The 25,703-nt window shown below is 45.9% G+C and overlaps 1 protein-coding gene across 5 annotated transcripts in view; it reads left to right on the forward strand.

Moving 5' to 3' along the window:
- The first annotated feature begins 8,083 nt into the window (after positions 1–8,083).
- The window catches only part of tsc1b (TSC complex subunit 1b), a 57,195-nt gene continuing 39,575 nt past the window's right edge, over positions 8,084–25,703 (forward strand). For 2 of the 5 annotated variants that reach the window (XM_080212528.1, XM_080212533.1), the window contains exons 1-5: positions 8,084–8,147; positions 18,829–19,044; positions 20,458–20,561; positions 21,679–21,831; positions 24,042–24,186. In XM_080212528.1, coding sequence (XP_080068654.1) covers positions 18,939–19,044; positions 20,458–20,561; positions 21,679–21,831; positions 24,042–24,186 — 508 coding nt within the window. In that variant the 5' untranslated portion in view covers positions 8,084–8,147; positions 18,829–18,938. Of the gene's footprint in view, positions 8,148–15,715; positions 15,790–16,068; positions 16,090–18,828; positions 19,045–20,457; positions 20,562–21,678; positions 21,832–24,041; positions 24,187–25,703 lie in introns of those variants that run through there. The other 3 variants (XM_080212529.1, XM_080212530.1, XM_080212531.1) reach the window with 3 other exon arrangements.

Consider the following 25,703-nt stretch of genomic DNA (forward strand, 5'->3'; position numbering starts at 1 on the left):
ATAAGTGATGGGATATTGAAAAGTATGGAACTTTGAAACCCAACTCTGCTTTCCTACGGCTGAAACCCTCATCCATGCCTTTGCCATCTCCAGGTTAAAGTTTATTTGTTAGTAAAAGCCACTAGCTTTTCTGATCACAAACAGGGCATATAAAGGCAGTTTACAGAATACTGATTAGAATGTGAGTCTTTACACCTTATCAAGTCTTAAAGGTGCAGACAATGTGAGTGGAGATAGCATTAAGCATAGGTTAAAGAGATTTGTATTGTCTCCAGACAGGACAGTTAGTGAGGTTTTACAAGCCCAGGCAAGTTGTGGGGGTTACAGATAGTGCGACATGAACCCAAGATCCCGGTTGAGGCCGTCCTCATGTGTGTGGACCTTGGCTATCAGTCTCTGCTCAGCAACTCTGCGCTGTCGTGTGTCGTGAAGGCCGCCTTGGAAAACGCTTACCTCTGCTGATGTTCGGGTAAGCGTTCTCCAAGGCGGCCTTCACGACACACGACAGCGCAGAGTCGCTGAACAGAGACTGATAGCCAAGGTCCACACACATGAGGACGGTCTCAACCGGGATCTTGGGTTCATGTCGCACTATCTGTAACCCCCACAACTTGCCTGGGCTTGCAACACCTCACTAACTGTCCTGTCTGGAGACAATACAAATCTCTTTAACCTATGCTTAATGTTATCTCCAGTCACATTGTCTGTACCTTTAAGACTTGATTAGGTGTAAAGATTCACATTCTAATCAGTATTCTATAAACTATGTGTGCCTTTATATGCCCTGTTTGTGATCAGAACTCCCCACTCACCTGACGAAGGAGCAGCGTTCCGAAAGCTAGTGGCGTTTACTACCAAATAAACCTGTTGGACTTTAACCTGGTGTTGTGAGACTTCTTACTGTGTTTACCCCAGTCCAATGCTAGTATCTCCACATCTTTGCTATCCCCAGACATGGCTTTTCTAACACTCCTAGCCAGCATTGCACATTCTACCCTCGATAAGCTGGGTCATTTAACTTATGCAATTGGGATCTTTTTTGACGATGGGGCTGGTTAAGGGAGTTGGACACAAAAGTGGAGTTAAGGGCACAGTCTTATTGAATGGTGGAGGAGGCTGGAAGGGGCAAATGACCTATTCCTGCCCCTCAGTCCTATCAGTCACAACTCACACCAAATGCCATTGTCCCAGGACCCCAGTATTGTTCCCAGTCAGGCAAATTCTCAATTATCATAGAATCCCTACAGAAGGAGGTCATTTGGCCCATCGACGCTGCATTGACCACAATCCGATCTAGTTCCTATCCCCATAACCCCACTTATTTACCCTGCTAATCCCCTGGCACTAGGGGCAATTTCATATGGCCAATCAACCTAATCCGCACATCTTTAGACTGTGGGAGGAAACCAGAGCACCCAGAGGAAACCCTCACAGAACCGGGGAGGAGAATGTTCAGACTCCACACGGACAGTGACCCAAGGCTGGAATTGAACCCATGTCCCTGGCGCTGTGGGGCAGCAGTACTAGCCACTGTGCCACTACGCCACCTGATTATAAAATTCTCAACCTTATCTACAAACCCCTCAATGGCTTTACTCCTCCTTATCTCTGTGATCAGCTCCTGCCCCACAACTCTCGGAGGTCTCTGCACTCCTCTAATTCTGGCCTCTGGTGCATCAGTTTTAATCATTCCACTATTGGTGGACATTCCTTCAACATCCTGGCATCTCAGTTCTAGAATTCTTTCCCTAAACGACTCTGCCTCTCTCAGTTCTCCTTCAAACCTATCCCTTTAATTAAACTTCTGGCCACTTACTGTAATAATACTTATATAATAATAATTACCTTTATAATGAAGCACCTTGGATACCTTATTAATTACTCAGTGCATTCATTTTATAATACATTGAAGACGCTGTATAAATACGAGTTGTTGTTGACAATCCAAGAATCCCGACCATGCCAAAGGAGGCCATTCAGTCCATTGAGTCTGCACCAACTTTCTCACCCATGCCCTCTCCCTCACCCTACCCCTATAATCCTGTACATTTTTACCACAGCCAATCCATGTAACCTGCACATCTTTGGATGCTGAGGAGCACCTTCCCATGGCCAATCCACCTAAGCTGCATATCATAGAATTCCTACAGTGCAGAAGGAGACTGTTTGGCTCATCAAGCCTGCACCAATAACAGTCCCACCCAGTTCTTATTCCCATAACCCCTGCTATTTATCCTGCTAATCTACACATTTTGGGACACAAAGAGACAGTTTAGCATGGACGATCAACCTAACCTGCACATCTTTGTATTGTGAGAGGAAAACGGAGCACCCAGAGAAAACCCACGCAGACATGAGGAGAATGTGCAACTCCACACAGGCGGTGACCCAAGGCCAGAATTGAACCCAGGTCTTTGGCTCTGTGAGGCAGCAGTGCTGACTACTATACCATCCCTGACCGTGGGAGAAAACCAGAGCACCCTGAAAAATCCTACACAGACACAGGGAGAATATGCAAACTCCACACAGAGAGTCACCAAGGCTGGAATTATACCCAGGTCCCGGACGCTGTGAGGCAGCAGTGCTAAGCACTGTGCCACCATGATTCATCAATTGTAGTTCTGCTTAGATAGTACCCAGTGTACAACAATATGGCAGGGTTGTGTTCTGAAGCAACAACAGAAAATGCTGGAAAATCTCAGCAGGCCTGACAGCATCTGTGGAGAGAGAACAGAGTTAATGTTTCAAGTCTGGATGACCCTTCGTCAGAGCTGCTGTTGTGATGTTCAGAGATGTGTTCTGCAGCAGTGCCCTTCCTCCAGCAGGTGTCAGTGTCACCATCCACTGCAAACAAATTGAATTCTTGGTGTTTTGCTGCAGTGACATTATTGTTCAGCAGGGGGCAAAGTTGCAGTAATATATTGTTTGTACAGTTGGGTGAATCACATTGCTATTGTGGAATCTTGCTGTGCAGAAACTGGCTGCCACATTTCCTACATTACAATAATGAGTAGTTCCAAGACGCTCCAATTCTGTCCCTAAACCTTTCCACCTTTCTCTTCTCCTTTGAGACTCTCTTTAAAATCTACATCTTAAAACATGACACCCAAGCCCTTGGCCACCTGACCTAATCATGTGACTCAGTGTCATATTTTCTGAGGCTCCTGCTAAGCATTTTGGGACGTTTCATTACACTAAAGGCGCTATCTAAATGCGGGTTGTTGTTGCTTGCTACATTTCAGAAATATTCCGCTGGCCATAAGAACATAAGAAATAGGAGCAGGAGTAGGCCATCTAGCCCTTCGAGCCTGCCCCGCCATTCAATAAGATCATGGCTGATCTGTTGTGGCTCAGTTCCACTTTCCCGCCCTCTCCCCATAACCCTTAATCCCCTCTCTTATCAAGAACCCATCAACCCGCTTCTTAAAAATATTTAGCGAGGCAGCCTCCACCACTTCAACGGGCAGAGAATTCCAGAGATTCACCACCCTTTGAGTGAAGAAGTTCCTCCTCAACTCCGTTCTAAACCGCCTCCCCTTTATCTTGAGGCTGTGCCCCCTAGTCCTACTGTCTTTTTTGAGCGGGAAGAGTCTCTCCACCTCTATCCTATCCATCCCATTCATCATCTTATACGTCTCAATGAGATCTCCCTTCATTCTTCTAAACTCTAACGAGTACAAGCCTAGTTTATTCAGCCTCTCCTCATAGCTCAATCCCCTCAACTCCGGTATCAGCCTAGTAAACCTCCTCTGCACTCCCTCCAGGGCCAAAATATCCTTGCGCAGGTGCGGCGCCCAAAACTGCACACAGTACTCCAGCTGCGGCCTCACCAATGCCCTATACAGCTGCAGCAAGACCTCCCTACTTTTATATTCAATCCCCCTCGCTATGAAGGCCAGCATCCCATTCGCCTTCCTGACCACCTGCTGCACCTGCAAGCTGGGTTTTTGCGACTCATGCACAAGGACCCCGAGGTCCCTCTGCACCGTCGCCTGCTGCAGTTTTTCGCCACGTAAGTAATAGTCCTTCCTACCATTCTTCCTACCAAAGTGGACCACCTCACACTTGCCAACATTAAATTCCATTTGCCATTTTTAAGATCCTGAAGTTGTAAAAGATGCAACAGAAATGGGAAACACATTTTGCAATACTCTTAAGGAATGATTTACCTGTATAAGGGTTAAAAACATGGGAACAAGAGGCCATTCAGCCCCTCATGCCTGTCCCATTAGTCAATGAGATCATGGCTGATGTGTGAGCTCCCTTTGCAAACCCTCCTTTGTCCCATATTCCTTAATGTTTTTGTCCAACAAAGCAAAATTTATCAATCTCAGGCTAACATTTTAACAACTGGTGGTAGTGTAGCAGTATTGTTACTGGACAAATAATCCAGAGACTCACCAAAATGTTCCAGGATCTCGGTTTGAATCCCACCACAGCTGATGGTGAAATTTGAATTGAATAGAAATCTGGAATTAAAAGTCTAATGGTGACCATGAAACCATTGTCGATTGCTGTACAAAGCCATCTAATCTGCCATCCTTCTCTCCCACAACAATATAGTTGACTCTTAAACAGCCTAGAACCTTCCCAGTCAAGGGCAATTAGCAATGGGCAATAAATGCTGGTCCAACAACATCCACATCGCAGGTAAGCATTTAAAAAGATCTAAGCTCTGCAGTCCTGCCACATCCAGCCATGAATGGTGCTGAACAATTAAACAACTCACTGGAATTTGATTTTATTTATTATTGTCTCATGTATTAGCATACAGTGAAAAGTATTATTTCTTGTGCTCTACACAGACAAAACATACGGTGCGTAGAGAAGGACAGGAGAGACTGCAGAATGTAGTGTTAGTCATAGTTAGTGTGCAGAGAAAGATCAACTTAATGCAAGGTAAATCCATTCAAAAGTCTGACAGCAGCAGGGAAGAAGCTGTTCTTGAGTCGGTTGGTACGTGACCTCAGACTTTTGTATCTTTTTCCCAACAGAAGAAAATGGAAGAGAGAATGTCGAGAGTGCGTGGGGGCCTTAATTATACTGGCTGCTTTGCCAAGACAGCGGGAAGTGTAGACAGAGTCAATGAATGGGAGGCTGTAGGAAGCTGAAGGAAGAGTCTCCACAAATATCCCCAGCCTCATTGATGGAGGAGCCATCAAAACAAACATCTGTAACCATCTTCAGCCAGAGGTGCTGAGTGGATGGTTCATCTCAGCCTCTTCCAGTCATCGCCCTTTTACATTCAATGGCATTACCATCGCTAAATCCTCTATTATCAATATCCTGAGGGTTACCATTGACCAGAAACTGAACTGGACTAGCCATATAAACACAGTGGCTACCAGAGCAGGTCAGAGGCTGGGAATTCTGTGATGAGTTTATTGCAGTTTTAATGGAAGCCTACTTGTAACTAATAAACAAATAAACTTAAATAAACCTCCTGACTCTCCAAAGCCTGTCCACCATTCACAAGGCACAAGTCAGGAGTGTGATGGAATACTCTCCACTTGCCTGGATGAGTGGAGATCCAATAACAAAGTTCAACACCATCCAGGACAAAACAGCTTGCTGGATTGGCACCCCATCCACAAACATTCACTCTCTCCACCTCCAATGAACAGTGGCAGCTGTGTGTACTGCGGCAGAGTGGTTAACACTGCTGCCTCGCAGTGCCACGAACCCATGTTCGATCCAGCCTTGGACAACAGTCTGACTGTGGGTTTCCTCCCGGTGCTCCAGTTTCCTCCCACAGTCCAAAAATGTGCAGGTTGGGGAATTACCAGGGTAAATATGTGGGATACAGGTGGTAGGTTGTTGAATGAGTTGATGTTTACGTTGTTGGTGCTGTTCCCAAAGTGATCCGACAGGAAGAGCAGTAACACCCTGATTTCTGTAGTAACTGCTGCCAGCCAACAGGGAGCACTATCACCCAATTTCATTTCCGAATTGGCTAAAATTTGGTACAAGGAGATAGGGATCCTCCATAATCCCTCACTCAGAATAAATTGTGAAAGATCCCCATCTACTGTCTGTACAACATTACAGTTTTAATATTCAATTTTATTATTGATGGCATTTATCTATTCCAAAATAAAATAATTTAATGACTCCTGTCCCATTTGTTCAATGGTAATTATGAAAAGTTGTCTTGTTCCCTGTTAACTTTGTTAACTCATTTGATCTGTCACTCTGCCCATCTATTGTCCTGTCTGTCCTCTCAATGGACATAAAAGATCCCATGGAACTCTTTTGAAGAGGAGCAGGGGAGTTTCCCCTGGTGTCATGGTCAATATTTATCTCTCAATTAGTACCTCAAAAAGAAGCAGTGATTAGGTGATTATCACATTGCGGTTTGCAGGAGTTGCACAAATCAACTGCCATTTAGCATTTCATCAAATGTAAGGCACTTTGGGACATCAGCAGGTTGTGAAAAAAATTCAAGTCTTATTTTTCTAACTCCAGCAAAGACAATCCTAACCTAGTCAATCTCTCCTCATACATCAGTCCCGCCATCCCAGGCATCAGCCTGGTAAACCTTGGCTGCGTTCCCTCAAGAGCAAGAACATCCTTCCTAGAAAAGGAGACCAAAACTGCGCACCTAACTCTAGGTGTGACCTCACCAGGGCCCTGTATAATTGCAATAACACATCCCTGCTCCTGTACTTGAGACCTCTCGCAATGAAGGCCAACATACCATTTGCCTTCTTTACCACCTGCTGCACCCACATGCTTACCTTCAGTGACTGGTGCACAAGGACATCCATATCCCACTGCACACTCCCCTCTCCCAATTTACAGACATCCAGGTAATAATCTGTCTTCTTGTTTTTGCTTCCAAAGTGAATAATCTCACATTTATCCAAATTATATTGCATCTGCCATTGATTTGCCCACTCACCCAACCTGTCCAGATCATGCTGAAGGATCTCTGCATCCTCGTCACAATTCAGCCTCCCACCCAACTTGATTTAATCTGCAAACTTTGAGATGTTACCTTATCCAAATCATTAATATATATTGTGAATAGCTGGGGTCCTAGCACCAATCCCTGTGGCACCTCACTAGTTACTGCCTGTGAATTTGAAAAGCACCCTGTAATCCCTGCTCTTTGTTGCCTCTCTGCTGACCAGTTTCTATCCATCTCAGTTCACTTCCCCCAATCCCATGTGCTTTAATCTTGCCAGCATCTCCACCTCATGAATATATTTAAGGCTGGGATAGACTGATTTTTTTTGTTCTGTCAGGGAATTAAGGAAAATGGGGAGTGGGCGAGAAAATGGAGTTGAACCCAAGATCAGCCATTATGGTACTGAATTGCACAGCAGGCTTAATGGGCTAAATGGTCCTACTTATTTTGTTTTTGTGTTATCTATAACTCCGTAAATCTTCTCATAAATCACCTCTGATCTGTTTACCCCTCATTTTCTTTCCACCCATCTCTTTCTTTCTCTCCATCCCTCTCCCTATCACTGTTTATCCCTCTCCTTGTCGATCCATCTCTCTCTGTTACTGTTTATCCCTCCATCTGTCCTTCTCTCCATCTCTCTTCCTTTACCCATCTCTCTAATTATCTCTCCCTCTATCCATCTTTCTATCTCTCCCTCTACCCTTCTCTCTAATTATCTCTCCCTCTATCCATCTTCCTATCTCTCCCTCTACCCATCTATCTCTGCCCCTATCCACATACAGTGGTTGACAGCTGGGAGGCCACGCCCCCCGTGCCCGCAAGTAACCTCTTCCCCAGAAGACGGTGACGTCATGCGGGTCCTTCCAGCCCGGCGCAGGCGCGCGGGGGACACCTGCAGTCACGCGCCGCCTCATATCCCTCCGCGCACTGGGGAGGGAAAGGGGGTGAAGCGGCTCGGGGACTATTTCCACAGATCCCTTCCCCTTCCATTAAAATCCACACAGGCGGCCACCGGGAGGGAGAGGGTTTCCTGGGGGCATGTTCGGATGGCGGGGTAGAGGCGGGGCTTGGCGCCGCCGAGGCTCAGATTGAGGGTTTTTTTTTAATGAGGGACGCTGGAGGAAGTAGTCCGGGGTTTATTTGTTTTGCTGGTGCTGGCGGAGGTGGCTGGTCCTGTGGGGGAGGGGGTGAGGCGGTTAAGATGGCGGCGCCCTGTGGAATGTCGACTCGGTGAGAGGTAAAAACCCCCGCGGGGCCGGGGGAGCGGAGCCCGGGGAGAGAGGCAGGGACAGGCCGAGGCCGCCAGCGCCCCGCCGGCCGGAGCAGCGGGAGGCCGGGGATCCGCGGCACCGGCCGCCTCCCCTCCCCCCACCGGCCCGGGCCCCGGCCCCGGCCCCGGCCTGAGGGACCAATACCCCCCCGCCCCCTCTCCCTCCCCCTCCCCCTCTCCCTCCCCCAGCCCGGGGGCTGGAGCCGCTGCCGCCCCGGGACCCCCACACCCCGAGCCGCCCCCGCGACCCCTCCCCTCCGCCGCCCCCCTCCCCGGGACCCCCCCCACGCGGAGCCTCTGCTGCCCCCGGGCACCGCCCCCCCCCCCCTCTCCCTGGAGGCGGAGTGAATGAATGTTTAAATTTGAGGAGATTGAGGTTTTAATTAATTGAATTTCTTTGTTTTATTTTCTCTAATGTCGGGTTTGTCTCGGGGTCTCTGCCGCTGGGCCGGGTCCCAACTCCAGCCTTTATTGTGAAATAATTATTTTGTTTGTGCAAAAACAAAAGTCAATCTGATCTTCCCCTTGCTTTTCCCTCACCCCCAGAACGTGGCGCAGCCTCTCCCCCCGTGGGCATCCTTCCAGTCGCCCCTTTGTGTTAAATGATTCTGACACAGACCCACCCCCCCGCCCTCCAACCCATACTTCACCAACACTCCGACTGTTTAATTTTTTATGGCTCTTTTGTGTTGCCTTCAAATAACAGAAGTAGAAATATCTGGTGCATGGAATAAACTAATCCTGCAGGATGTAAACAAGTCATGTTCATGGGTTAAGATGCAGATCGAAGATGTGCAGATTAGGTTGATTGACTACTAAATTAACCCTAGTGTGGGCGGGCGGCGGGGGAGGTTAGCACTGCTACCTCACAGTGCCAGAAACCTGGGTTCAAATCTGGCCTCGGGTCACTGTCTGTGTGGAGTCTGCACGTTCTTTCTGTGTCTGTATGGGTTTCCTCTCACATTCTAAAGACATGTGGGTCAGGTTGATTTGGCTATGCTAAATTAACTCTAGTGTCAGAGGGATTAGCAAGGTAAAGATGAGGGGTTGCAGGAATGGGGCCTGGATGGGATTGTGGTTGATGCATACTTGGACTGACTGGCTCCTTCTGCACTGTAGGGGTTCTAAATTGCCCCTTGGGCCATGGAGTTACGGGGTGAGCCTTTGTGATAGTTGGTGCAGACTTGATAGGCTGAATAGCCTGCTGCCCTGTAGAGATTTCTGTGATATTACTGAATGTCAGAACTGGCGTGAGGAGCTCAATGGCTGCCATTTGTTCCTGTGAGACCCAATGATGGGCTCGGCCCTGTACTGACTGTCAGTTTCTTTTCAGAAGCATTCAGTCCTTTTTGGTTGAATTGTCAGGCAGCCATTCAACTTTGTGGAATCTCTGGTAGTTGTATTTTTAAATGTTTACGCACCAATAATCTTTGTTCAAATGTGAAACTCGACAATGACAGCTTGCATTTCTATAATCCTTTAGTGAAATGTCCCAAGGTGCTTCATAGGAGCATTAGCAAACAAAATTTGACACCGAGCTGAACAAGGTACTATTAGGGCAGGTGGACTAAAGCTTGGTTAAAGAGGTAGGCTTTCACATTGGGGCCAAATAGCCTCCTTCGCGCTGTAACATTGTCTGTAACAGCTGTCCAAATGAGCAGGAGTATTTTAAAGGAGAGAGATTTAGGGTGGGAATCTTGGTGCTTAGGACATAAGCAGCTGAATGCTGCCAAAGGTAAAGCAGTGAAAATTGGGAGTGTTCGAACCCACAATTAAAGGAGTGCAAGAATATCAGATGGGTTGTTATTCCAGAGGAAATTAGGAATGGAGAGATTTGAAAACTTAACCAGCAGCCAGCGTTGGTTAGCGAACTCAGTATAATGAGTGAGGAGGTGCAAGTCAGCACATGGGCAGCAGAGTTTTGGATGATTACATTTACAGAGAGGAGGCTGGCCAGGAATGCAATGGAACAGTCAAATCCAAAAATAACAAAGGTGTGATGAGAGTTGTAATAACAGATCAGTTGAGGCAGAGATGGAATCAGACAATGTTATCAAATTGGAAATGGTGATGACACAGGCTTGCGATCAGAAGCTCAGCTCTGGTCAAATTTGACACTAAATTGTGAACAGTTTAATTCAGTCTTGGAGCTGTGAGGAAGAGGAATGCAGCTTGAAAAAGTCAAGTTCTCATGCTGTTCTTTTCCCTAATACTTTGTTGATTCTCAAATTTTAGTTGTTGCACAGAGCTTCTAGGGTAAACTAATTTCTCAGTACTGGTGTTTTACTAACAATGTTAGTATGTGAGGGCTTTCTGCTAACCTCTTCTCCACTTGTTTTCCACCAGGACCCATTTTCATGGAATCCCTACAGTGTAGATGAAGGCCATTCAGCCCATCAAACCTGCACTGACAGCAATCCTATCCCTGCAACCCCACGTATTTACCCTAGCTAGTCCCCCTAACATTCAGGAATAATTTAGCATAGCCCATCAACCTAACCCGCACATCTTCGGACTGTGGGAAGAAACCAGAGAAAACCCACACAGACTCATGGAGAATGTGCACGCAGTCCTCCAAGGCTGGAATTGAATCCGGGTCCCTGATGCTGTGCGGCAGAGGTGCAACCACTGTCCCACCCCAACCTACCACAGTGGGTAGTGAGGCTTAAAGTATTGCAACTGCTGTCATGCCCACCATGTGCCCTGTTCCCCCATTTGTGACCCTGATCCTTCTTTGTAATGTCCTGTCTCTCTTTCTCTCCCTCATATGCTGAGGATGGTGGGTTGAGGATCCCTGGCAGCATTTAACATCAGTTAGCTTAGATTGTGTAGAGGGATACGCAACCAATACTGTTGTGTTTTACACTGTTTATAATGCTTGCTTGTAAAATGGTGCACACTCTGACTCAAGATGAATAATGACAAGGGAGTTTATCTAATATATACACTTACAGCTGTTAATTCATGAGACTTGGGAGTTGCTGGCTTGGCCAGGGAATGTTGATTGTGGTTGATGGGTTACCAATCATGCGTGTGTCTTTGTCCTGGATGGCGTTGAGCTTTTTGAATGTTGGAGCTGCACTCATCCAGGCAAGTGGACAGTGTTTCACTACGCTCCCGGCTTGTGTCTGGTAGATGGTGGACAGCCTTTGGGGAGTTGGGAGGTGAATCACTTGCTGCAGAATTTCCAGCCTGTGTTTCTGTGGCTGGAGAACTTGTTATTACTTAAGTTATTGATCAGTGGTGACCCTTGGAATCCTGATGGTGCAGAGTTTGACTGGAAGTGATGGTGACTCGGCATTCTCTTGTTGGAGGTCAACATTGTCTGCCACTGAGATAATTGACATCCAACATCCATGACCATCTTCCTTTGTGCCAGGCATGACTGTAGGCATGGAGAGTTAGAACATAAGAACTAGGAGCAGGAATAGGCCATCCGGCCCCTTGAGCTTGCTCCACCATTCAATAAGATCATGGCTGATCTTTCTGTGGACTCAGCTCCACTTACCCGCCCGCTCACCATAACTCTTAATTCCTCTACTATTGAAAAATTTTTCTATCTTTGCCTTAAAAACATTCAATGAGGAAGCGTCAACTGCTTCACTGGGCAGGAAATTTCACAGATTCACAACTTTGTGTGAAGAAGTTCCTCCTCAACTCAATCCTAAATCTGCTTCCCCTTATTTTGAGGCCATGCCCTCTAGTTCTAGTTTCACCTGCCAGTGGAAACAACTTCCCTGCTTCTATCTTATCTATTCCCTTCATAATCTTGTGTTTCTACAAGATCTCAACTCGTTCTTCTGAATTCCAACAAGTATAGCCCCAGTCTACTCAGTCACTCCTTATAAGCCAACCCTCTCAACTCTGGAATCAACCTAGTGAATTTCCTCTGCACCCCCTCCAGTGTCAGTATATCCTTTCTCAAGTAAGACGACAAAAACTGTACACAGTACTCCAGCTGAGGACTCAGCAGCACCTTCTACAGCTGCAACATAACTTCACTGTTTTTAAACTCCATCCCTCTAGCAATGAAGGACAAAATTCCATGTCTTATTTACCTGCTGCATCTGCAAACCAACTCCTTGTGATTCTTGCACAAGGACACCCAACACAGCAGCATGCTGCAATTTTTTTTACCATTTAAATAATAGTCCATTTTGCTGTTATTACCCCTGATTCCCATTGACTTCAGTTTTGCTAGGGCTCATTGATGCCACATTCCATCAAATGTGGCCTTGCTGTTAAGGACAGTCATTCTCTCCTCACCTCTGGAGTTCAGCTCTTGACTATGTTTGGATTGAGGCTGTAATGAGTCCTGGAGCTGAGTGGCACTGGCAGAACCTAAACTGGATAAGAAGTCTCACAACACCAGGGTGAAGCCCAACAAGTTTATTTGATAGTCAACCCACAAGCTTTCGGAACTCTGTTTCTTTGTCAGGTGAGTGGAAAGTTCTGATCAGAAACAGGGCATATAAAGGCACACACAGTTACACATTCTGTAAACTGTTTGCCTTTATTTGCCCTGTTTCTGATCAGAACTTTCCACTCACCTGACAAAGGAACAGTGTTCTGAAAGCTTGTGGGTTTACTATCAAATAAACTTGCTGGACTTTAACCTGGTGTTGTGAGACTTCTTACTATGTTTACCCCAGTCCGATGCTGGCATCTCCACATCATGAACCTAAACTGAGCAGGTTATTGGTGAATAAGTGCCACTTGATGGCACTGCAAACACCTTCCATCACTGTGTGTAGACTGAAGGGGCAGTAATTGCCCAGATCAGATTTTGTCCTGCATTTTGTGGCTGGGCCATATCTGGGCAATTTTCTACTATGTTGAGTAGATGCCCGTGTAGTAGCTGGATTAGAACAGCTTAGCCAAGGGCAAGGCTAGTTCTAGAACTCAAGTCTTTTATAAGACAACCAGGGCCTATAGTCTTTGCAGTGTCCACAGTGCTTGCCTATCTCTTTATCACGCAAAATGACTTGAACTGGGTGAAGACTGACATCTCAGGTGGTGGGGACCTCGAGAGAATCAAGGAGAATCCATCTACTTGGCACTTCTGGCTTAAGATGGTTAATATTTCATCAGCCCGGTCGTTTACACTCATTGGCTGGCCTTTGCCATATTCTAGGGTGGCAATGTTTATAGAGCCTCTGGTTAATGTCTTGCCCATCGCCTGGGTGTTTGTTTCTTTCTGTAATCCACAAAGAAATTTCTCAACCAAAGATAGTTAATTTTAATTCCAAATTCCAACTGAGCTGGAGAGTTTGTGAATTTTATAAGCTATGTCCTTCTCAATGTTGAAGACCGCAGTATGAGTGAATTGGAAACCAGGACTCCTGTACTCTCCTGGTTGATACTCTTTTTTTGAAATGAGGGTTCTTTCTTTCATGGCCACCTGATACCCCAAAGTGTGTACTAGTCGATAAGTATGGTTTTTGTGTGTAGTCCTTATTGTTAAATAGAAAATGTTGCAGCTCCACAAATAACAATGTGATAATGGAATGACCAGAATCTTTTCTCCATAAAGTTGAATGAGGGATAAATATTGGCCAAGACACTAAGGAAATTTATTGAGATAGGGAAGGGGGCTCTTTTGCACCCCATCCAAACAGGACTGCTTCAGCCAACAGAAGGCACTTCTGACAGCACAGCACTCTCTCCATTCAGTGCTGGAGTTTGTGTTCAGACCTCTGGAATCCACAGTTTCCTCCCTCGGGGTGAGAGCTGCCAGTTGAGTTGTCAACGCTACCTGTCATTCGCAGCCTGAACCATATCAGGTGGCCGGGTGACACAGTGGTCAGCACTGCTGACCCACAGCGCCAGGGTCCTGGGTTTGATTCCTGGCTCAGGTCACTGTATGGAGTTTGCATATTCTCCCTGTGTCTGTGTGGGTTTCCTCCCACACTCCACAGATGTGCAGGTTTGGTGGATTGGCCTTGCTAAATTACTCCTTCATGTTAGGGAGGCTAGCTGGGTAATTGCATGGAGTTTTGGGGAATCGGCCGGGATCAGTGCAGGCTCAATGGGCTGAATGGCCTCCTGCGGTGTAGAATTCTAAGTGGTGTCTCCTGATGGGGCTAGAAAGGGGTGTGATGAATACACCAGAAGTAATACCTAGCCTTTTGGCTATAAAATGTAAAATTACTTTGAGGCAGAAAGGATTGTATTTTAATCAATAAATGAAAAGAAAAGAAAACAAAACAAAATCCAGAAATATTCCATTTTTACATTCTGGTTCTGTAGGATGTATGGGCAAAATATCTTCCAACAGGGATGAAAGTCTTTAAGATTGTTACTTAAAGTGGATTCTGAGTATTTTTCATATTATCTAGGGAGAACACAGTGCAACTATAAAACTAAGTCCATTGTGGTGACATTTCTGTGAATTGCTAGCCTGCTTCAGTGAAGCAGTGCCATTGACATGACTTTTTTCTGGGATGGTGTGGAGCTTGCACTGTGTTAAATCAATTTGACACGTGAGCCTCCTACCCCCCCCCCCCCCCGTTTTATGTCACCCTGATGTGGAGATGTCGGCGGTGGACTGGGGTAGGCAGTGTAAGACGTCTCTCAACACCTGGCTAAAGTCCAACAGGTTTATTTGATAGCACAAGCTTTCAGAGCGCTGCCCCTTCATCAGGTGAGAGAGTCCTGTTTACAGACAGGACATATAAACATACAAACTCAATTTACAAAATACATTACTTTATAAATCGCGTTTGTGTCTTTATATGCCCTGCTTGTGAACAGAACTCCCACTCATCTGATGAAGGAGCAACAGTCCGAAAGTTAGTGCTACCAAATAAACCTGTTGGACTTTAGCCTGGTATTGAGACTTCTTAATATGCCACCCTATTGTCATATCCTCTATTCCTTTCTCCCTTTATATCCAACTTCCTCATAAATGGCAGCATGGTGGTACAGTGGTTAGCACTACTGCCTCACAGAACCAGGGACCCAGGTTCACTTCTGGTCTTGGGTCACTGTCTGTGTGGAGTTTGCATGTTCTCCCTGTGTCTGTGTGGGTTTCCTCTGGGTGCTCCAGTTCCCTTCCACAGTCCAGAAATATGTGGATTAGATTGGCCGTGCTAAATTGACCTTAGTGTCAGGAGATTAACAGTCACTATGTGGGGTTGCAGGAATAGGGTCTGGGTGGGATTGTGGTCGGTGCAGACTTGGTGGGCCAAAGAGCCTCTTCTGCACTGTAGGGATTCTATGAAATGCATCAGTACTATTTATCGCAACCACTCCCTGTGACTGTGAGTTCCACATTCTCACCGTTCAAGTTCTTCCCGAATTCCCAATGGATTTATCTTGTATCGATGGCTTCAAGCTTTGAACTCTCACCCCGCTTTACATTGTCTCTGTGGAACCCTGGCTCATAACTGAAAGACCCCTTGCTGTAGCTACTCTGCCCAGTTGACCCACAAACGTTAATGCTCCACACACGACATGAATAGGAACTGAATCCCACCAAAGCTGGAAACCTTTAATCTGTTTTTTCTCTCTTTCTGAATGTTGACAGACCATGTTGTATATTCCAGCATTTCCTGTTGATTTTTTTTTAAGTCGGTGCAGAACTGCACCAGAAAGTCGGACCAATCTGGTAAGTCAGGAAATATTCTGACTCTAACACTCTCTCTGATATTTGCTTATTTTTTTAAATAAACATGCTTTCCCAGCTTCTGCTAACCAGCTCCATTTTAACTCCAATTTTAAAGAGTGTGAAGTCCAGTTTGAGGACTGTAAATAAAGTTGGGAACTTCTGTAGCCCTGGGCAAGTGGCCAAGAATTTGAACACGAGGCTCCCCAGTCGATGTTTTGAACGTCTGTCTTTTGCCAGACACAAGTGGTTGCTTTGTGGTTGCTTTTTTTTTGCTGTGACTGTTTCTGTTCCCGAGTGACAGTGAGTAGTCCTTATTAAGGTGCCTCGTTATTGTGGCTTTTGCGGGGGGTGGGTGGGCAGCAGCAGAACAGAACTCTAGGGATCTGCACTCTGCAGCTATTTTTGAATTCTGTTTGGCTGTAGCTTGTTCATATCATCGTGTTAAACTTCCATTTAGGAATTATCGCTCTCCTTACTACTTGTTGATTCTGTGACCTCATCTGGTCCCACAGCCCCAAGGTCTTTGCACCATTCCAATTCTGGCCTCTTGTCCATTCCTGACAGTGCTGGCGAGGGCTCTGCCTCTGCCTCCTTATCCACTTAAAGACTCACCTTACCTCTGGTCACCACCTGTCCAAATATCTCCTTGTGTGGCTTAAAATCAGTTTCTGTTTGGTGAAACGACTTGGGATGGTTCACTCGTATGTGACTGCAAGTTGGTAGATTTTTTTGAGCCTGGGCGTGAAGGACATTGGGGAGAGGAAAATATGATCAAAGCTTTTCTGCAGCCTATAGTGTAGCAATGAATATTGTGGAGGGGCAGCTTCTCTGAGTGTGTTTGTTCAGCTCTCTGATTTACATGGTGGAATCTCGTATTCTGCAATGTTACCTGGGGCTTTTGTTTGTGTACTGTCTTGTTGATTTTGCAGGGTGGATGCTGTCAGGGCCAGAATGACAAGAACCAGAATTGGTGGTTTTGACTCTGACAATCTGAGAAGAGCTGAATCATCCAAACAACTGGTGATCGGAGGATATTACCACCCATGACAATTTGGGGGTGGGTGCTGCTCGGCCGATTGGGGGCAAGATATTGTGATCCCCCTCCCCAGGTGATATACAATGCCCCCTATCTGTCTCTGGGTCAGTAGACAGCTGGTAGCTGCCTGTTCTAGTGTTCTCTCTCAAACCTCTGCAGTGTGCAGGATGGCTCGCTGTCTGAGCTCGGGGAAGAGAGCAGTGGAATTGGGACCATCATTCTTAAGTGAATGACTTGCATTTCTGTAGCACCTTTCACAATCTCTGGCTATCCCAAAGTGCTTTATAGCCAATGACGCCTTTCTTGAAGTGTTGTCACTGTTGTAGATAAAATAATACCTCTGAGATTGTTAATGAGTCAAAATACAGTGGCTTTTATTTCAAAGCTCTGGCGTTTATTCCAGTGCTTTGGGAGAACTGATAACAATGGACTGCCAGACTTCTCGTAGAACACAAACTCAAGTGGACATTTATACAGCATGAGTCTTAGTGTCAATCACGACACAAATTTCCCATTCCGGCCAGAACTCTGGATCTTCCTTGGTCGTGATACAGCCCCAGATTTAATCAGGAATCACAGTCCAGCTGGCAGCTGCAGTCATGACACAGGCTTCAATCCAGTCATGATTCAAAGCCCTCCTGCAGCAGTACTGGCACCCCTGTCTTTGCAGTTACTTGTGCGATCGTGGCTGTCCCAGCAGGACTCTTCCTGTTAAAAGCCGGTATCGTGATCTGCCATCAGCAGCTGTTAAAAGCTGGTGTCGTAAATTACCATCTGTGTAACAATGTCCAACTAACACAAGTAGGTAAGATCTGCAAAGTCTACAAAATAACAACTGCATTAAACTATCTGTCTTTATAAAAATGAGAGTTAAAGCATGTAATACATGAACATGAAACTTGTATTACACCGTTAGCTTTCAGAGCGCTGCTCCTTTGTGACACCTTACCGGATGAAGGAACAGCGCTTTGAAAGCTAGTGGCGTTTGCCACCAAATAAACCTGTTGGACTTTAACCTGGTGTTGTGAGACTTCTTCAAAATAACACCAGAGAGGACAAAGTGGCCTCCATTTAAGACTTCATACAAAAACAGCACCTTCAACAATGTAGCACTGCCTCGGTTGTGCAGTCGAGTGTTGGCCTAGAATTTATATTGGAAATACAAGAACACTTCCCGGTCCAAATTATTCCCAGCTCACCATCCCCATTTAACTTGGAAACTTCACATGTCTGGATTCTACGTGGAGTATCATTGGGGACCAGCTGATGTTAAAAAAATGAAAAATAAGGGTTGAATTTTAATTTTGAACCATTTGATTTGGGGAGGGAGTTACCATTGAACAAGGCAGACAGCGATTTTAAATGGATTGTTGGTTATTGACCCCCTGTAATTTAGGAGCACTGAGACTAATCCTAACACAGCAACTGGCTCAGTTAATTTGATATAAACCAGAGATCAAATCTTCCTTGTAAAGCTCAGCAGCTTAAAGACTTGCATTTATATTCCTCCTTCAACAACCTCATACAATTCACAGAAACATGTCAGATAAAATTCTTAACACTGAGATGCATATTATAGAACCCCTATGGTACAGAAGAAGGCCATTTGGCCCATCAAGCCTGCGCCAACAACAATCCCACCATATTCCCGCGTATCTACCCCCCCCCAATCCCTCCGAAACTAGGGTCAATTTAGCATAGCCAATTGACCTAACCGGCACATCTTTGGAATGTGGGAGGAAACCCACGCAGACATGGGGAGAACATGCAGACTCTGCACAGACAGTGACCCAAGTTGGGAATCAAACCCGGGTCCCTGGCGCTGAGGCAGCGGTGCTAATCACTGTGCCTCCGCTAAGTCCCTTTTAATATTGTCAACTAGTGATATTGCAGAATAGATAACCATTAATAAATGACCTGATGCAGCACTAACTTTGCACTGAATTCATGTCTGTGGATATAATAATGAGTAACAATGCCGGTTCTTGCTCTTGTGTTTACAGTGCTACCCTGCTAGTCAGCAGTCAGGGGTGAGTGGGTTTAGAGCTGGCTTGGGTTGAAGCTGCCACCTGGGTTTGAGCTGAGGACACGGGCCACGTGAAGCTCACACAGCATGACGCAGCCGGTAAATGTTAGCGACCTGGTCCCGCTGCTGGAATCCACGGACCTGCAGGTTCTTGAGGAAGTAAAAGGATTCATCACGGACCATCTCCGCTCAGGTGGGAGCGTGTAGGAGCTAGCTCTCGGCTCAGTCCTCAGTTCTGATGGAGCAACTCAACCAGAATTGTTTCTCTGTTATGTTTAGGATCAAAATATTTCCAGCATCTAATTTTTTTTTGTTTAGTTTCTGGTGTTTGCTGGTTTTAATTTGTAAAAGTAATTTTAATATGTATGCATTTTTGATTAAATGATCCCTGATAATCAGTGTTTAAACAGTTCTGCAAATCACCAGAGAGTTACTAGGGAGTAGTCAGTGATTGCTGTCATTCTGTTTGCTGTTCTAGGCTCATTCATCTCATCATCATTAGGCCCCTCAGCCCCATCAAACCTGCAACAACTCTTTGCAAGAGCTGTCCAATATGGTGCACTACCCATTCCCCATAGTCCGAGTTTTTAAGTATATATCCATTTCTCCTTTGAAAGTTACTATTAAATCAGTTTCTGCCACCCACTCAGGTAGCACATTTAAATCACTATAAGTTTCTACATTTAGATGTATTTAAAATTCTCAGCCCACCTCTGGTTCTTTTACCAGTGACCATCAATCCATAAATGACACTGGGCGGCATGATGGCACAGTGGTTAGCACTGCTGCCTCACAGCACCAGGGACCCAGTTCAATTCCAGCTTCGGGTCACTGTCTGTGTGGAGTTTGCACGTTCTCCCCACGTCTGCATGTATTTCCCCCCCCCACAGTCCAAAAGATGTGTGGGTTAGGTTGATTGGCCATGCTAAATTGACCCTTGTGTCAAGGGGATTGGCAGGGTAAATGTGTGAAGTTATGGGGATAGGGCCTGGATGGGATCGTGGTTGGTGCAGACTCAATGGGTTGAATGGCCTCCTGCACTGTTGGGATTCTATGATCTCTGTCTTCTGGTTACGTGACCCCATTAATTTATGTTGCTTGTCCCTCTGACACAGGGACAATTTAGCATTGCCAATCCATCTAACCCACGCATCTTTTCCTCTTATAGTTTAATTATTAGTGTCACAAGTAGGCTTACATTAACACAGCAATGGAGTCTCTGAAAATCCTGTAGTCGCCACACTCCACCTGTTCAGGTACACGGAATTTAGCATGGCCAATCCACCTAGCCAGCATGTCTTTCAGATTGTAGGAGGAAACATGGGGAGAATGTGTAAAGTCTGCACAAACAGTGACTTAAGCCAGGAATTGAACCTGGGTACCTGGAGCAGCACTAACCACCGTGCTGCCCATAAATTTGTAGTAAAAATTGTTGAGATCATTTGAAATTTGGAATTCCTGCATTTGTCCTGATGAATATAAGATGAAAAACTTTGGCAATACGTGTCTCTCTTTGCAACAAGCTCGATTATGCCAAGATTGTGGAGAGTACTTACTCTCTCTTCATAAAAGTTCTGTGTTTACTATTGATATTATCTATCTACAGATCGTGGCCCCTTGCTGCTGAATGCATTGGTAGATCATTACTTGGAACATAATTCTATGGTAGCTGTACAGATACTTTCAGCTGTACAGGAACCCCATGATAAGGTAAGCTGTAACCTTAAAGATGTGGTATTTCTTCCAACAGGGAACTAAGCTCTCCTTAAAGGGTGGTAATTGGATAAACGTAGCTCCAACTTCCCGAACTCCAGAAAGATTGGTCAGAATGCTGGTTCATCCTCTGTTCAGCTATAAGGACACAGAAGAGGAATCCAAAATTATTTCAACATGCTTTTTATTGAGCTAATGGAGGAAATTGGGGCTGCCCTTCGATGCTACAACCAAAACTCTAAACGTGATTGCTGGAATTTTACTGCCTTGCCTGCCAAGTGGTTGGCCTCGGGTGGGATTTTATGAGCTGCGCCTGAGCGAGTTTGTAAAAAAAAAAGTGCCAGATGTCAGGGGATGTAGACTGGAATGCCTAGGTGTTGTTATTAGACCAGTGGCATGATGACAGAGTGGTTAGCACTGCTATCTCACAGTGCCAGGTACCTGAGTTCGATTCCGGCCTTGGGTGGCTGTCTGTGCAGAGTCTGCATGTTCTCCCCGCGTCTGCGTGGGTTTCCTCCAGGTGCTCCGGTTTCCTCCCACAGTCCAAAGATGTGCGGGTGAGGATGTTTGGTCATGCTAAATTGTCCCTTAGTGTCAGGGGGACCAGCGGGGTAAATAGACGAGGTTCAGAGGATAGGGGCTGGGTGGAATTGTTCTCAGTGCAGACTCGATGGGCCAAATGGCATAAAGGGATTCTATGAAATATAGGTTTGTCTTAAATCTAGCGTACAACATCACAAATACTGGTAAACTGGATTCACTTCAGAAAGGAGGGAGTGACATGCTTTTTATGAATGCTAATCCTTTTAAGAAATATCACTTTTTTAAGATCTCTACAGCTGCTTCACATCATAAATCCGAGGATCACAATTTAAACCTGAATTTGGAGTTGAATATTGCAGGAACTGGGCACCAAATCTTTTTCATTGTATTTTCAGTATGTGTGAATTGTTGAAAGGCTGAGAGCCCAGACTACATGAGGACAGGCAGCCTGTTGTATGTCACCCAGGTGGCTACTTTTCAACTCTCCTGCCAGTTTTACTTCCATGCTGAAAGAGTGGGCTATCGCCTCCAGCAATCAGGGATCCATTTGAAAATGTTTTGTATTTTGCAGCATCTCATGGACCGACTAAATGAATGCATGGGGAAAGCAGCCACCCGACTATCTGCCGTGACCTTGCTGGGTCACGTAATCCGACGTGAGCCAACTTGGATCCATAAGCTCTTTCGTGCACCTGTGCTGGTTTCACTACTCAAGTGTCTGAAGGTTCAGTACACCCGTTTTTAAAATAACCTTACTACCCACTGTTTTTCTTTTCCCCCTAAAGTGTATCCCAGTGTTTGCGCCTAAAATGTGCTTTGGTGTTTAAGGGACTGTTGGAAGCAATAATTAGCTTCAAGTTATCATTGGGCTATTGATTGGCTTCATTTTAAAGGTTAATTTTTTACCTTTGCTCTGAAACTTTGCTTATTTGAGTAAAGCAGTTTTGATTATAAATGTATTTAGATTTCTTGCCCTTCTCCTCCTCTCCCTTCCTGTCTACCGTCCTATCTCAAATTCATCTTTTGATCTAAATTGGTACTCTCCCAAGCAGTAACCAGATAAAAACTTGGCTCCAGTGTCTTAAACATGTCCGTACCCCCCCATCCAATCAAGGTTCACGCTGAGGTTTAAGTGAAAGAATGGCTTGCAAGTAAAAGCAACCTTTTGCTGCTTCAGGACATCCAAAGCACTTTTTATTCATTTGTGGGACATGGGTGTCGCTGCCTGGCCAGCATTTATTGCCCATCCCTAGTTGCCCAAGGGCAGTTGAGAGTCAACCACATTGCTGTAGGTCTGGAATCACATGTAGGCCGGACCAGGTAAGGACGGCAGATTTCCTTCCCTAAAGGCCATTGGTGAACCAGATGGGTTTTTCCAACAATCAACAATGGTTTCATGGTCATCGGTAAATTTTTAATTCCAAATATATTTTATTGAATTCAAATTCCACCACCTGCCTTGGCCAGATTTTAACCCAGGTCCCTAGAACATTAGCTGAGTTTCTGGATGAATGGTCTAATGATAATACCACTCGGCCATTGCCTCCCCTTGTCTGTATGGATTCTGTGGGGGATCTCCTCTGCTCCTCTATGGATCCTACCATGGAATCTTTTATGTATAGTCCAGACAACAGGCTTAGTGAATCAAAAAGGCAGCTCCGACAGTGCAACAGTCCCTCAGTACTGCACTGCGGTGCTGTTTCAGATTATGGGTTTAAGTGTCTGGAGTGGGACCTGAACCCATGACTGTCTGATTCCAAGTGAAGCATGGCTGGTGGGTCTTGAGTTCCTGCTACCTCAATGCCAGGAGATCAGAAAGTAAGTCATTCAGTGCTTGGGAAGAGCAGTCCTTTTAAAGGTATGGGCTCTCTTCGGTTACGTCCCCGTTTTTGGCATCGTTTATAGCTGACTTGTTTCCTGGCACAAAGTGGGGTGGGAATCTGAACTAGCACTACTGCCACTAGTGCCAGGGACCGGGTTCAATTCCAGCCTTGGGCCACTGTCAGTGTGGAGTTTGCACTTCTCCCCATGTCTGCATGGGTTTCCTCCGGTTTCCTCCCACAATCCAAAGATGGTTAGGTTAGGTTGTGTTAAATTGCCCCATAGTGTCAGGGGAGGCGAGTGGTTAGCAGAGTAAACACTGGGTTATGGGGATGGAGCCTGGATGGGATTGTTGGTGCAAACTTGATGGGCCAAATGGCCGCCTGCACTGTAGCGATTCTATGATTCTGTTCAAACTAAGTTTCAATTAAAAAGTTCCAAAAACTGAGATTGGTAGAATGTTGTTAAATATGGGAATGATGGGATTGTGAGAGCTCAAACCATCACGCAAATCCATTGACACTGTCTACACTTCCCGCTGCCTCGACAAAGCAGCCAGCATAATTAACAACCCCACGCATCCCGGACATTCTCTCTTCCACCTTCTTCCTTTGGAAAAAAAGATAGAAAAATCTGAGGTCAAGTACCAACTGACTCAAGAACAGCTTCTTCCCTGCTGCTGTCAGACTTTTGAATGAACTTACCTCGCATTAAGTTGATCTTTCTCTCCACCCTAGCCATGACTGTAACACTACATTCTGCATTCTCTCCTTTCTTTCTCTGTGAACGACATGTTTTGTCTGTACCGTGCACAAGAAACAATACTTTTCACTGTTAGTGCATGTGACAATAATAAATCAAATCATAAAGAAGTTGAAATGGATCAATTGTGGTCTAACCGCCTGACAGCACAGCCGTGAGGGCCGAATGGCATCCTTCTGTTCCGAGAATGGCTTTGAATGTTCAAATGCACACGTGAAGATTCCTTTTTCCTATGGGTTCCTGCTCATTGCCTCCCCAGCTTGGACTGTAATTAATCACCATGTTTTACCGTTAGGTTAAACTGAAACACCTGCCTCCATTGAGTTTCAGCTGTCGCTCTTCTCTCTGCAGACAGAAACGGAGATTGTTGTGCTCACGACTGGAGTCCTTGTATTAATTGTCCTCCTGCCAATGATCCCACAAGCTGGGAAGCAGTATCTCCTTGATTTCTTTGAAATCTTTGGCCGGTTAGCTGCCTGGAACATGCGGAAACCAGGTATGTCAATGATATAGTGAGGGGTTTGGGGGGGGCGGTGGGGGGGAGGAGTGATTCTGGTTATGCCAATCGAGGCAGGACATGATTGTCTGATCTTTTTTAAATCTCCAAAGTGCTTGGCTTTGAATCAAAGGCTCCTGGGATGAGAATCTCTTTTGCTCCAGGGCGTTAAATGTAGTTTTGAGTTTTTGCACTTCAGCTTTAATCACAATGGACAAGAGCCCACTCTGCGAAGCTGATAAATGGCTAAATGTTTGTGACTGGTTGATGTAGAAAGTGTCATCACTAGGGCGGCACTGTGGTTAGCAGTGCTTCCTCACAGCGCCAGGGACCTGAGTTCAGTTTCCGGCTTGGGTCACTGTCTATTCGGATTGGCGGTTGGTGACTAGTGGGGTGCCCCAGGGGTCGGTGCTGGGGCCTCAGCTATTTACCATTTATATAGATGATCTGGAGGAGGGAACCGAGTGCAGGGTGTCGAAATTTGCTGATGACACCAAGATTGGGGGAAAGGCAAATTGTGCGGAGGGTGTGGAGAGTCTGCAGAAGGATCTAGATAGGCTGGGCGAATGGGCCAGGAAATGGCAAATGGAATTTAATGTTGGCAAGTGTGAGGTGGTCCACTTTGGTAGGAAGAATGGTAGGAAGGACTATTACTTACGTGGCGAAAAACTGCAGCAGGCGACGGTGCAGAGGGACCTCGGGGTCCTTGTGCATGAGTCGCAAAAACCCAGCTTGCAGGTGCAGCAGGTGGTCAGGAAGGCGAATGGGATGCTGGCCTTCATAGCGAGGGGGATTGAATATAAAAGTAGGGAGGTCTTGCTGCAGCTGTATAGGGCATTGGTGAGGCCGCAGCTGGAGTACTGTGTGCAGTTTTGGGCGCCGCACCTGCGCAAGGATATTTTGGCCCTGGAGGGAGTGCAGAGGAGGTTTACTAGGCTGATACCGGAGTTGGGGGGATTGAGCTATGAGGAGAGGCTGAATAATCTAGGCTTGTACTCGTTAGAGTTTAGAAGAATGAAGGGAGATCTCATTGAGACGTATAAGATGATGAATGGGATGGATAGGATAGAGGTGGAGAGACTCTTCCCGCTCAAAAAAGACAGTAGGACTAGGGGGCACAGCCTCAAGATAAAGGGGGGGCGGTTTAGAACGGAGTTGAGGAGGAACTTCTTCACTCAAAGGGTGGTGAATCTCTGGAATTCTCTGCCCGTTGAAGTGGTGGAGGCTGCCTCGCTAAATATTTTTAAGAAGCGGGTTGATGGGTTCTTGATAAGAGAGGGGATTAAGGGTTATGGGGAGAGGGCGGGAATGTGGAACTGAGCCACAACAGATCAGCCATGATCTTATTGAATGGCGGGGCAGGCTCGAAGGGCTAGATGGCCTACTCCTGCTCCTATTTCTTATGTTCTTATGTTCTTATGTGTGGAGTTTGCTCATTCTCCCCGTGTCTGCATGGGTTTCCTCCAAGTGCTCCGGTTTCCTCCCACAGTCCGAAAGACATGATTAGGTGACCGTGC

The sequence above is a fragment of the Carcharhinus amblyrhynchos genome, chromosome 25, assembly GCF_965287045.1.
Source record: "Carcharhinus amblyrhynchos chromosome 25, sCarAmb.v2.hapA, whole genome shotgun sequence".
Classification (NCBI taxonomy): Eukaryota; Metazoa; Chordata; class Chondrichthyes; order Carcharhiniformes; family Carcharhinidae; genus Carcharhinus; species Carcharhinus amblyrhynchos.